General features: G+C 38.7%; 1 protein-coding gene across 1 annotated transcript; it reads left to right on the top strand.

Annotated features, from left to right (window-relative positions):
• The first annotated feature begins 1,370 nt into the window (after nt 1–1,370).
• LOC106962731 (solute carrier family 12 member 3-like) lies at nt 1,371–12,854 on the top strand. Its single transcript, XM_015057306.1, has 17 exons — nt 1,371–1,943; nt 2,626–2,814; nt 4,372–4,528; nt 5,360–5,494; nt 5,667–5,742; nt 6,718–6,813; nt 7,892–8,031; nt 8,595–8,705; nt 8,821–8,932; nt 9,023–9,153; nt 9,230–9,314; nt 9,560–9,717; nt 9,839–9,946; nt 10,039–10,162; nt 10,266–10,367; nt 12,422–12,577; nt 12,694–12,854. Exons 2-17 carry the CDS (start codon nt 2,645–2,647, stop codon nt 12,795–12,797), a joined length of 1,965 nt encoding a protein of 654 aa, XP_014912792.1. The 5' UTR covers nt 1,371–1,943; nt 2,626–2,644; the 3' UTR covers nt 12,798–12,854.
• Nucleotides 12,855–14,060: the final 1,206 nt, after the last annotated feature.

Raw genomic sequence — 14,060 nt, 5'->3', positions numbered from 1 at the left:
TGCAACTGATGGCCAGTAGTTGATAGTGTATTTTATGACGCATTAGTGTCCACTTCAGTGGTCTGTGTGCATTTATAACATAAAAATCCACAAGAAGCACAAGAAAATGGCCTTTAGCTATTTAGCTATCCACTAGTGACAGCTAAAGTTAAATCTTTAGTTTTTAACAAGGGGACACACAAAATATTTTGGCTGGTTCAGTTTGTGGGTCGAGTTTCTCAAATTTCGCACATTAATTCTGGCTACATGGACAAAGCATATATGGTTTGGTGCATCGCGTAACCCGGAAAAAAATATACTAAAAATAACAAAACAATGTAAAACCAACGTGAAACGTGACTACGAGGAGAGCGTGAAAGCTCCTCACAGGGGTGAACTTGCATGATCAGGTGAGCACTGGTTGGTTAACCATTAACGCTCCAACCAACCGGGACAACAGACATAATATGTCCCAGCGCCGGGCAACGTGTTGAGATGGAAAAGACGCACAAAATTATTTGTCCACAAATATAAATCATTCTCACCGCTCGCTCAATGCACCTCTGAAAGTGCGACTACAAGTTATTCCTGCGGTTCTCGTAGAGCTGCGCAACCAGAGCTAACGCGGCGGGGTTTGAACTCCTATCTTGATCAAAAACTCATAATTCCTGACGGGGTTGTTGGAAATATCCACACAGGTCAGCACGTGTCCAGTTTGAGTGAAAGGAGGCGCGCGGGATCCGCGCTGAGGTAAACTTAATCCAGCTACTGCAGCGCGCGAGGCAACGCGCAGAGGCGCCAGTGCTGTGATTGGTCCGGCTTTAAATGCATCAACTATAAACCTATCTTCTATAAACTATATGCATATCTTTTAGGAAGAAATCTGCTCCGCCAGTGAACCGCTCAGAGCAACAGAGACGCTCCATATTTTAAAAAAAAAAACTTTATTATTATTATTTCCCTTAAACCATTAAAAAGAAAGGCTTAGCCTGGCAGTGGGGCTAGTAAAGCATGGTGGGTCGCCAGGCCTATAATACACTGGGTGAAATCCTGAGACAGATATAACAAGGAACCAACGAGGAACAAGAAACACATTTGGGATTAAATACACAGAAGGTAATCAAGTAACGAGACACACCTGGGAAGAATCAAGAAGAATCAGGACAATATGGAGACTCAATAGACACAGAAACCTAAAATAAACACACAGAGAAACTCAAATCCTCACACATGCACAATGCCGGCCCTCAAGGACCGACTTTGGACACCCCTGCCTTATATGTAAAAAAGTTTCAACAAGTTTGAATTTCAAACTGGTTTTCAAAATTAAAAATAAAGAACATCTCCATCTGAAATGGAAAAAAAAATAGATCTAAATTTGGGATTATGTTGTGCAGCTCTGTTTTTTGTGGCATTTGTACATTGTAACACAGCTCAGGTAAATGCAAAATTGCAGATAAAACAAATTTTTGGGGAAAAAAAGTCAATTGATTTCATGTTGGGTAGCAACATAAGCAAGTCGTATTAATCTTTCAAAGCTGCCATGGCAACTTGGTACCCGCTTGTTCTCCCTGTTTACTCTAATAACTATGCGGCTACCAAATCAGTGGCTCATGCTTCCATTGTTTTGTGTCTAGAACTCACATTTCCAAAAACCAACTTCCAGAAACTAGATGTCACATCTATAAAGCCATTGTAGAATCAGATTTGCATATGTGTGACTGTACGCACATACCTTTCCGCAGAGTCCGTCTGCGTGTTTATTGAAGACAGAATGAGTATGATTTTGTATGTGTGTGTGTGTGTCTCTGTCTGAGGGGGAGGAAATGCATGCAGTAAATGGGAGGGATTTAACATGCCTCACCAAGGTATAAATTGCAAGAATTTTGCAGTGCGTTGATAAAAGGTGTATGTTTGATCTGGGGACAGATCAAGCAGCTGTTTCATCAGCTACAGAACCACTTGTGAGTATAAGGTCTTGCTTTCTTTCTTTCTTTCTTTCTTTCTTTCTTTCTTTCTTTCTTTCTTTCTTTCTTTCTTTCCTTTTTCTTTCTTTCTTGTTTCTGTCTTTTTTTTTCTTTCTTTCAACTTTTTATTTGACATTAGACCAAATAACTCCTTTTCAGAGTCAAAAATTGGAACATGGATTAATATGTGTTCTTTGCTTCTCATTTGGGAGAGACTTCAGATTTCATAATGTCTTAAATTTGTATTTGCCAGAATTTGTCATATTATTACCAAGTATGATGCGAGTAAAACATCACGTTGCTAGGGGAGTTCACACCAAAATAATATATCATAAAGCATATACAAATTTCACTTATTTTGTGTGCGTAGACAATGTACAGTACAGTAAGTCAGAAAATGAAAATTACACTATGTGCAATATGGACTCTTCATAGATGATGTCAAAAAGATTCAAAACTAAAGAAAATATCAATATCTGTTACATATCGTTTATTTTTTGGCATTACAAAGTTATATTCACATTCTTAGAAAATTAGCAAAATTTGCAGTGTTACCTTTAAGGTTTTTTTTTACTCATGTCTCTCATTATAATTTTGGTCAGAAAGTCCAGCATGCTGATAAAAAAAAAGTGAATTTGTTAATTTAGTGTATTCTAGTCTAATGATTATCGTTGCACAGGAATCACAAAGACGCGCTGATGGGGCAGTTTACCTCCAAACGTAACGTAACTGCCAGGGGGGTGCACTCTTCCACCAATGAGGAGGGGCCTCCCAGGTACTCCTCACACCACTTTGACAGCAGCACCATGAATGGAGGCAATGGACTTCGAATCCCTCCCACCATTGTCGTCTCCGATGAGGAGTCCAGGTTGGTTCCGTCATTAAGAGTCCGTTTTCACATTTTGGACAGGCTTGTTTTGTCAATAGGAAGTGCACTTTTGCTTTTGAATCGGGTTAAGAATGGATGATAAATTGCCTGTCCTCCCACCCTGCTGTGTTTTACTTCCAATTGTCATGATTTGTGGTTGTGGTGGTGAGTAAAGACGCAGGAAGGCCCAGGTAGACATGAAGAAAATAATGGTTTAATGATAAATCCAAGTAGCTGATTCAGGAGCACAAGGAACAGACGGTGTTAGAAGACACACACGATGTAGCACGACAAGGACCCGACAAGAGACAAAGACAACAGATGGGTTTAAATACACAGTCAGGGAACGATAAACACCTGGGAACAATCAGGACAGGACGGCACAGAGACTGACAGGGGAACAGAACTAAATAAGCACAGAAAAACCTCAAACTAAATACACAGAAAACACAGATCACAACAGTTACCCCCCGCATCCCCAAGGGCAGCTACCAGATGCCCAAACAACTAAAAGTCAACAAAAAAACATCTCATCAGGGTGGGTGGAGGGGCGACGGACAGAGAGCAAGAGACCACAGGGAACAACACGGAAGAAACTCAGTCCAAACAAAAAAGAAAAGCAGCACAGCCAAAGCAGGGCCTGCCGTGGATAATCCAAGGGCATCCACGGCGCAACAGGCGGACACTTAGAGGCGGGTCCGGAGGGCGTGGCCGTAGCTGGAGCCACGGGGGGCGGCGACGAGACCTTTTGGGCCCAACCCCAGGCTCGGGAGCGCCGGCAGGGGGCGGAGACTCCGGAGGAGCACAGGGAGGCAGGGAAGCAGCAGATGCTCAGGGGGCGGGATCTCTGGCGGCTCAGGGGAGCAGTAACGGCAGGGTCCAACTCCGGGCGGGCAGATCGCTAGCCACGATCCCCTCAGCAGCCTCGGACTGGGAGAAGCTCCTCCAAAAAACTCCGTCTTTTGGCTGGGTCTTTTTTTTCCTGCGTTCCTCACCTTGATCTGGTCGGGTCCTTCTGTCATGATTTGTGGTTGTGGTGGTGAGGAAAGACTCAGGAAGGCATGACATGAAGAAAATAATGGTTTAATGTAGTGTTTCTCAATCCCGGTCCTCACGTCCCCCCCTGCCCTGCATGTTTTAGGCATTTCCCTTGTGCCACACACCTGGATCGAATCTGTGGGTGATTAACAGGCTTGTGCAGTACTTGATGGTCATGCAATCATTTGAGTCATTTGATAGTGTAATTTTAATAACTGTACAGAGGAAGCTAAATGAGAATGCCCAATATAAGGCTGTGTTGATCTTCTGTTTTAGAGGAGCAGGTAGTTTACTGTGTTGAAAAGAGAAAGTTGTGGATATTTAACAGACTGTAACAAACTCAGAGCTTTACAAAACTAATGCATATTTAGCCTTGCCCTGCGCTGCTCCCATCAGTCACGCATCCTAGAAGATTTGCTCTTTACTCACCCTGTGCTTACAACAAGCAGCAAAATGGAGCTGGAAGGTATCAAACAAAAGCCATAGTTTTCAGACATGCTTCTGCGTCTTGTTATGCAGCTCATCAGAGCGTCGTGGCTCCAGGGCAGAGCTGCGCAGGTCCTCCGTCTACAGCACCATGGACCTGGTGCCCCAGCTGGAGCATTACGCCAATACTTTGCCACGCCAGATGACAAAGAGCAGGCCGACACTTGAAACCCTGCGCAAGACATTTGAGGTACGTTTGTCCTTCAGTTTGTGCTATTTGACAAATTTTTCCATTTTATTAATGCATTGATCTGCTATGTATGCTCAATTTCTTTACATCAGTGGCAGCATATGGGAAAACATAAGGATTGCAACTGATGAAATTTAGCCCCTTTAAATGAAATGTGATAAATAAGTGTTAAAAAAGTATTATTCAGACTGCTGTAGTATTATGTAAAATTTACTTTTTTAAGCTTTACATCATGTTATAATCAAAATCATACTTTGAGTGTTGCCTTGAATTTTTCATGCATTTTTAAGAAATCCTTGAATCTCTCAAGGGAACCATTCAGATATCCAAAATGTCATCTGAACCTAGTTCCGCCTTTGAGGTGCAGCTCCTCTTTGGAGATCAAGTTTCCAAGCTTCCACCTGACAAAGCAGCCCTCTATGTGACTCCCCCATTCAGCTCCTTCAGACTAGCCAGAGGCAATTAGCAAACACTTGATGGAACTAGCATCTGGTAAACTCATTATAGGAGCTACTACTCAGTGCAACGCTGGTAAAAATGCTGTTAAATGTTTAATAGAGGAGTCATGTTCTGATGACTTTCTGAAGGCAGATTGTTGGGAAGAGAAGAACTTTCTTAAAGAGACAGAGGCCAAATTTTAAGGTGTTAAATTTCTTTTAAGTCACATTTGATACACATAATACTTTCATAACAACTGAAGGTAACATTTTGTGCTCTAAAATAACTGGATGTACCTGGAAAACACCTAATATCGCCCCTTTAAACAAATTATTTAATAGTTTAAGCCCGTCAGATGGTTCAGTTTCATTGATTCTTTCCTTTGCATTAAAGGTTGTGGAGATCGGAATGGACGGAACGTCCACCTCTGACTCAGGCAGCCTGCCGGCACCAGATATGGAAAACGAAGAGTCCGAAGATCCTAAAGGGAAAGCTCCAGTTAGATTTGGCTGGATAATCGGTGTCAAGGTGAGATTTTGTTTCTTAATACTAAATTTAATGCGGGTAACGGAAATGTTAAACATGCTACACTCATGAAAAAAAAAAGTCACATTTCTGAATTGGCAGCTAAATTATCAGCACAATCACCTGGTCACTATGGAAATATCCCCCGGCTGTTTTCATTGGTCTTTGGTAACAGATGCGCTGCATGCTGAATATCTGGGGCGTTATCATGTTCCTGCGTCTGTCATGGATCACGTCTCAGGCAGGCATTGGTGAGTCATCGCTTCCGGGTTTTTTGAACTCAGTTTATTTGATTTTCTAGCACACAACGCACTGAATTTCTTCCTTATCTTGAGAATATCTAGATTTTTTGTTAACACTTTATTTGAAGGGGTGTGCATAAGACTGACATGACACTGTCATAAACATGACATAATGTCTGTCATGAGTATAAATAAGTCTTTATGAATGTTTATGACTGTTGTCATGAAGTGTTCGGTAAATAATGACACTTTTAATGCAAAGTTGCTCTAAAAGTTGCGTTGAAAGTCCATTAAAAGTGCCAACTTTGCATTAAAAGTGTCATCATTTACCGAACAACACTTCATGACAACTGTCAAACAGTCATAAAGACTTCTTGACGTTCATGACAGGTGTTATGTCATGTTTATGACACTGTCATGTCAGTCTTATGCACACCCCTTCAAATAAAGTGTTACCGGTTTGTTTTATTGTGTAATTCATTTTACCATTGATATTACTGGAACTCTCCATGTTATCACAGGTAAATAAATCTGGAAATTTCTACAAAATCTTTGATGTTCTATTTAAAAATGTAAGACTTAACCCTTGTGTTTACAAATGGGGTCCAACCGACCCCACTCCCGTAAAACTTGTATCATTTGCCACAGTCCTCTATGTTTGCCTCTGTCCTTGCACGCACAAGGAAATGTAGGGCAGAAAACCCAAACACAATGTGGTAAAATGGTGTTACACATTTTTTAAAACTGTGAATGAATTATGTTTAATACGTAATATATAATATAATATGTGTAATAATATATCCATATATGACATGGATACTTGATTTGGCATATACATCTTGGAAAGGAAAGGAAGGAAAAAGAAAAATAACAAAACAGCAACAGATTTGCTAAGTTATTTTCTGAACAAGTTCAAGAAGGAAATAAAATACAGGAATGAGCTATAATTATGACTAATAAATATATATATTCCTCTGATGACAGTGCTGACTTGTGTAATTATCCTGATGTCCGTGGTGGTGACCTCTGTGACTGCACTGTCCATCTCTGCTATTGCCACCAATGGGAGGGTCAGATCAGGTGAGTCCATGTGTAAAGAAATGAAATGTAAACATTAATTTGCATTATTGTAAATTAAAAATGATGCACACTATGGGAAATACGTAGCTTGGGTCATCAGTACAAACAAATTATACATCACCGTACTGAATTTAGTGGACGCTTGAAATTTTTGTACTCAGCAGAGAAACATGATGGGAACAATGGAATGATGCACAAAATATATCTGTGTAAATAGAGTAAACAAAAACACTTTTATTAATCAAATTTGTTATACAACAACGTAAGCAATGGAAGACATAAAATTCTTGAGAATTGCCTTGCAAAGAGCCTTACTCTTATTCTGACAACCTGCTTTTACTGCTAATTAACAAAAGTACTCACTTTCTTGTACACGTTCATATAAATTGGCAATGGCTGCCTTTCCATTGACTTGAAATTTGAGCAAATTCCGAAAATAAATTTCCCAATGCAAACACTAATTTAAAAAACAAAACAAACAAAACAAAAAAAACACTTTTTACATGAAGAAATTTTTTGCCCTGGGTTGAAGTGTGTGTCGTTTAACGACTTATTGCGTGACCAAACCTATTCACGTGATTTTAACTGTATTTCTTATTTAGTAGAAACATTCAACATTAGTGGAATATCAACAAAGTTTGGCTCACATTTGTTGTGGGATTTAGACATAATGCAGGAGGTGCATTTACAAATCTGCAAGCAGTTCCATTTGTCGAACTAGACATCCTGATAAAAAACAACGGGTTCTTTTACTTTACAATTCTCCTAAAGACAGATTTTTGTTACCAGAAAAAAAATCTAATCTTTAACTTTCTTTCCAGTTCACAGATCTACACTATTTTGTGTGTTTCAATCACACAAAATCGAAATAAAACACAAATTAGAGACTGACATGGCAAAGTGTAAACATAAACAAAAAAACTAAGTCAAAAGGATAGGAACAATTTTGAGAGGCAACGCAAATCTTATAGCTATAAACTACTTTATTATTTGAGTATTCTTTTGTTAGTTTTCATAAAAATTGTCTTTTGTGTGTGTGTGTGTGTGTGTGTGTGTGTGTGTGTGAAACATTTTGCAGGCGGAGCATATTTCATGATCTCCCGCACGCTGGGTCCTGAAATCGGAGGACCAATTGGACTGGTGTTTGCCTTAGCAAACGCGATGGCCTGTGCGCTCCACACTGTTGGTTGTTCATTGGTGGTTCGTGATTTGATGCATGTATGTGGATCTGTTTCATCTTGTGTCAATACTTGTTTTATTCAGAGAGAGAAAAAAAATCATATTTATAAGTTCAGTGAGTATGTTTTAAGGCAGAGGTTCCCAAACTGTGGGGCGCGCCCCCTAGGGGGACGCCGTGTCATTGCAGTGGGGGCGCGGGAAGCCGCCTGGATGAAAAAAAAAACAAACAAAAAAAACATGAACACTGTATGTGCTGGGTTTATACCTTAGAATGGCCAACTCTCTGTTATTCCTATGTCAATTTGATACAGTAGAGGCTTCCACACTTCCCATATTTGTGTCCTCTGTCACTTTTATCAGCAGTTAAAACTGTTTAATCCATTGTTAACATGTTGGGGAAGAAAATGTTTGGAAACCACTGTTTTAAGGTGATTTTAGTGTATGGCAAAAGAATGTGAAGGTTTTCATGCATATATTTTGGAAAATGATTTAAACACAGATACAGGTAAGTATTTCCATAAATGTTTTCATCGTATTATGCCTTTCATATAAAACCCCAATGTGTTGCATAGCTTTTTTGAGAATTATGTAACTCATTTTAGGAATTTGGTGCCGTCATGGTGGATCCAATCAATGACGTTCGCATTATAGGCGTAATCACAGTCACGGTTCTTCTTATGATTACTCAGGCTGGAATGGAGTGGGAGTCCAAGGTGAGCCTATCCGTGGGAAATTTTGTGTGACACAGCAACACCGTTTTGCTTAGTTCATGAAATGTTCTTTGACTTAATCATTGTTTTTAAATAACTTGCTTTATGTTGTTTTCAGACCCAGATTTTGTTCTTCTTAGCGCTTATGGTGTCCTTTGCAAACTACCTTGTTGGCACCGTAATCCCTCCAACAGTTGACAAGCAGGCTATCGGCATCTTCGGATACCGAGGTAAAGAATTCTTCTCTTTCCCACCAAACACTTTATTCGATGGCATAATTGGAAACACAACTCCTGACTCGATGTCAATGCTCTCTACAGGTGATATTTTTGTCCAGAACCTCACACCAGACTGGCGGGGCGCTCAAAACGATTTTTTCCGGATGTTCGCCATTTTCTTTCCTGCTGCTACTGGAATTATGTCCGGGGTCAACATCTGTGGAGATCTAAAGGTTTGAATCTCAACAAGGCTGAAAGAAAAACATTGAGCAACAAGGAGCAAGGTGATGATCAGCTTTCTGTTCGCAGGACCCTGCAACAGCTATCCCAAAGGGTACATTGATGGCTATTTTTTGGACAACACTCAGCTACCTGGTGATAGCAGTAACTACAGGTAGGTAACTTTTATAACATTACTACCTTCATCTTGTCTAATTATTGATTGACTCAATATAACTTTGAGCTTGCTGAAGTTAGTGTTTGCCAATACTGACATTAAAATTGTTAAACAAAATGAAAATGCAAGAGGTAATCTTCCTGTTTAGTGTCCATGCAGTAAAGAAACTGTAGTTTTCCAAAAAAATGTGGTAAGAAATACCAGAAAGCTCAGCTCAGACTTGGATTATTTTTTTTTTCCAGGGTCATGTGTGGTGCGGGACGCCTCTGGGAATAAAAGTCACATCCTGACGGGAAACAACACGGACGGTTGCGTGGGACTGGCGTGTAACTTGGGTTGGAACTTCACAGACTGTAGCCAGTCGCAGACCTGTCGATATGGACTCGCCAACAACTTCAATGTATCTATCAAACTCATTGTCGTGGATAAATAGTTCAGTTTCACTTAAGTGTCGTTTACAGTCTTTAAGCATGGCTGTATAAAATGATCTCCTGTTGACTTTACTCAAATATTCTAACCAGGTTCTTGGACAACTCTCCGGTTTTTACTACATCATCATTGTGGGAATCTTTGCTGCCACTTTATCTTCTGCCCTGGGTTTTCTTGTCTCTGCTCCCAAAATCTTTCAGGTGAAACAACGTTCACCTAAAGTATTCTGTTTTATACCACTAAATTGCGTGTCAACATTGAATAAAAAACAACTTTCCTGTCTTTTTTTCAGTGTCTGTGCAATGACCAAATATACCCTTACATCATTTTCTTTGCGAAAGGTTATGGGAAAAACAACGAGCCACGTCGAGCTTATATTCTCTGCTACTTAATTGCAACAGCCGTCATCCTTATTGGTGTGTGAGATTTGATTTTTTTTTTTTTTTACAAATGATTATTCATATTTTACACAGGTTAACAGTGTAAGTTTACATTTTGTCTTTTTGCTGCCCACTACAGCGGACCTTAACGCCATCGCTCCCCTCATTTCTAATTTCTTCCTTTGCTCCTATGCCCTGATTAACTTCAGTTGTTTTCATGCATCCATCACCAATTCCCCTGGTAAGTCGCTTACCTTTTTTATTTTAATTAATGTATTTGCAGTTAATATAGTCTAAAATTTGTCATTAAATAATTGCTGTTGCTAATGACATAGTGTAAATAACAGAGACCCATAATGGGGTTTATTTTAAGAGCAAATTGTATACAATCAAGGTTATTTAGGACAAAATAAATACTCATGAAAATAAGACTTTATGCATATAATACAGATTACAATTGTATTTCTTTCAGAAAGGAGGAATGTTTAAGTTAGTGTCTAGATTTAGAAAGTCTATTTTACTTCGTTGTTAGAGGTGTTTTTGACTGAAAATAGTTTGCGAAATTAGAAATATGGATTTTGGATGTGGGAATTACTTTCTGGAAAAGAGAAAATAACTTTAAATTTGGAACAGAGATAAAACAAATCACCTTCTAAGAGGTGAAGAGGCCTTCTACTTTGTTCTAGTAAAGCTAACCTAAGTGAACACATTAATATTTTCTCATGACGAAGGGAGATTTGTTTATTATGTATTTATTTACTTTTTTTGTGTTTATTTTCCCCACAAGCACACGCAAAATAGGTTTCACACTGAATCCTGGGCCACTCCTGTACAAAGAGTCTGGAACATTTTACTTGCTCTGACAGAGATTTGTAAATTTGAATAGTCAAAAGCAGAAACAAAAGTTTGCAAATTTAAAACATGTTTAGACAAGCAAAACAGAATTAAAACCATTCTGTAAGTCTAAAAACTTTAGTTCCCCAGAGATTATACTATCTTTGCTAAGTAAAAATACCTTAGCCTCATTAATGCCTAATGAGTTTTGCTACAGATTACCAGAGGTGGGTGGAGTACCCACTAAAATGTACTCAAGTAAGAGTAGCATTACTCCAACATAATTCAAATAAATGTAAAAAGTAGCTGTCTAAGAAATTGCGTAAGAGTAAAAAAGTATTTGTCAAAAAGTCTACTCAGTAACTTAAAAAATGACAATCAGATCGACCAAAATATAAAGTTAAGTGGAAATGTTGGTATCTTAAAGACAAAAATAACAAGAATTCATATACCGTATTTCCCGGACTATAGAGCGCACCATACCAAAGCTGCACCTTTAAAAAAAAATAAAAAAATCTGGAAACGTACATACTGTATATAAACCGCTGGTATCTCTGTTGCTCTCGGTTTTCCATAAGGACCCAGCAGAGGGCTGTGTCCTAATAAATCTGCTGGATATATTAAGGATGCAGCCCTCCGTCTCCAAAGCCAAATCATGGTGTTGTTCACGCTAAGCTTACGTGCAGCGGCTCTATTTCCCTCCTGTAGTGCCAGATCGACAGCCTTCAACTTAAAAGCTGCATCATATGAGTTTGAAAACATTTCTCTGTTGTGCCTGCTGCTAGCATGAGCTTGTTAAATGAAAATTAGCACGTTCTTCTTTGATTTACAATTTTGACTTTGAATGATTCACTTCCTGCTAAAGAGTCCCCTGGTGGTTGAAGAAAAATCCACGCACTGGGCTATAAGCCACATGATTCAAAGCTTAGGAAAAAAGTAGCGGCTTGTAGTCCGGAAAATACGGTAAGTAACAAAAAATAAAGTCAGGCAAAAGAAATTTGTTCCAAATCAGTTTCTTTGTAAACTTACGAAACTTTAACAAAAACTGCAGGTCTGTGTCTGGTGAATTTATGGTTAAAAAAATCTCTGTTTTCCATTCAGTGGGTAGAAAATCCAGAAATTTTACTCAAGTAAGAGTTTAAATACTTCATAATAAAATAAGTAAAGTAAAAGTCAGTATAGTAAAAATACTCCTAAAAGTATTTTTTTTAAAGTTACTCAAGTAACTAAAAGTAACTAGTTATACTACCCAACTCTGCAGGTAACTCTCTAAAGTTCTGCCTCTGTATGAGTCAGCTGGTTTAGCATCTCCGTTCACATAGCAGATTGGACAAACATGACCAACAACCCTTCTTAGAGAGGAATATCAAAAAGTACATCTGGTCATTTTAGACAAACTTTTAGCCCCACATTTAAGGTAGATAAAGTGGGAAAACACGTCTTATTTGTCGACTCTTTCAGGCTGGAGGCCGTCCTTCCACTACTACAGCAAATGGGCGGCTCTGTTTGGAGCGATCATATCTGTGGTGCTGATGTTCCTTTTCACCTGGTGGGCCGCTCTGGTCACCTTGTCCATCATCATCTTCCTCTTAGGATACGTCAACTACAACAAACCAAGTGGGTGCAGCTCGTTGAGCCTGAGCTCAGTTCAGCTGAGAGATGTTGAACTGAAAACAAGCAGAAAACTTTCTGCTGCGTTTGCTTTTGCTAAACCACTGCTTCTCTTTCCACAGAGTTAAACTGGGGTTCGTCAATGCAGGCCAGCACATACAACATGGCTCTGTCTTCCTCCGTCTCTCTGACCGGAGTGGAGGATCATGTGAAGAATTTCAGGTGAGTCGTCCTAAAGAATATTGTAGATTTTCAACATATTTTTATTATCCCAATAATGATCTGTCCTTTGTTTATTCATTTATTAAATGTTCTTACTCCAATCCCTGGATATTTTTACTTATTTTAATTGTACATGGTTCTTTAAAAGTCCTGTGAGTAAATATATTTGCCCATTTATCCATAATAGCTGGAATTTTCAATATCTAGCAAGTTATTTTTGCAATTTACTGTCTATTAAAAGAGCGCCACTCAGAATAATTTCACTCGATGCTATACGGGAGATAGCGCAAAGTGGGGCAGAATTACGGTAAATTTGACTGGATTGTTGCCGACATGTTTTGTCTGGAAGTGGTTCCCAAAGTGTGGTGGCACAGTGCCGTTGAAGCAGCACGGGAAGCAGTATGGATGAATGAAAAAAATAAAAATAAAAACAGTTACACAAAAGTTTTTTCACTGTAAAAGTAGTTCATAGTGTGTTTTGTTGCAACCTGAAGTGTGAAATAAACTTCAGTGGAGTTTGAAAACAAAATATGTGTATAGGATTATGTCTGGTTGAACAATGTGTGTGCCCAGTTATTATTTTTTTTCTCTTTAGGGGGTGGGAGGTTTATGGTAATTCATAAGGGGAGTCAGAAAATCTTTTGGAGTCACTGTGTTAACCAATGAACCAGTTTTAAATTAGACCTTTTAGCATTGCCTTGCACATGGCAAAACTCATTTAATCCTAATTTTGTCAATTCGTGTAGCAAAAAAGCTAAACAGGGAATCTGTTAATCATTAACAGATTAACTGCTCATTAACTGTATCATTAACAATTAATGGAACAAAATAATTTAGTTTTAATAGAAAACCGTTTTAAATGTTTGAAATTCAGGCAACGTGGAACATTTTTCAGGTTGTTTTGCTTTTTTTCCTAATGTGGAAAACAGTTTGAAACTATTCTCAGCAACAACAGTGAGAATTTTTTTTGTGTGTGTTTTCTTTTTTGGGGCTGGGGGAAATCTTAATGTAAAGAGTTCAATAAATGGGTGCAACATGTCTGCTTGTTAGTAGAAATCCCATTTAATATGATCTTAACATAAAAGCTAAAGGAGTGGCTATAAAGAAGACAAACACGTTCAATGAGAAGATGGTCAAATGGCCTAATAAAGTCCACACTTTATTAAATCCCCTCACAGCATAAAGAAATTAGTCTGATTTGAAACTTTTGCCCGGCATTCTGTCCAAAACATTTCCCAATTCCCTTTTTTTTTTTTTTTTTTTTTTT

Source organism: Poecilia latipinna, unplaced genomic scaffold (genome assembly GCF_001443285.1).
Source record: "Poecilia latipinna isolate Pla-1442-1.1 unplaced genomic scaffold, P_latipinna-1.0 Scaffold1453, whole genome shotgun sequence".
Taxonomy (NCBI): Eukaryota; Metazoa; Chordata; class Actinopteri; order Cyprinodontiformes; family Poeciliidae; genus Poecilia; species Poecilia latipinna.
The sequence above is the reverse complement of the archived record's forward strand: the minus strand, read 5'-3'. Positions and strand labels throughout refer to the sequence as shown.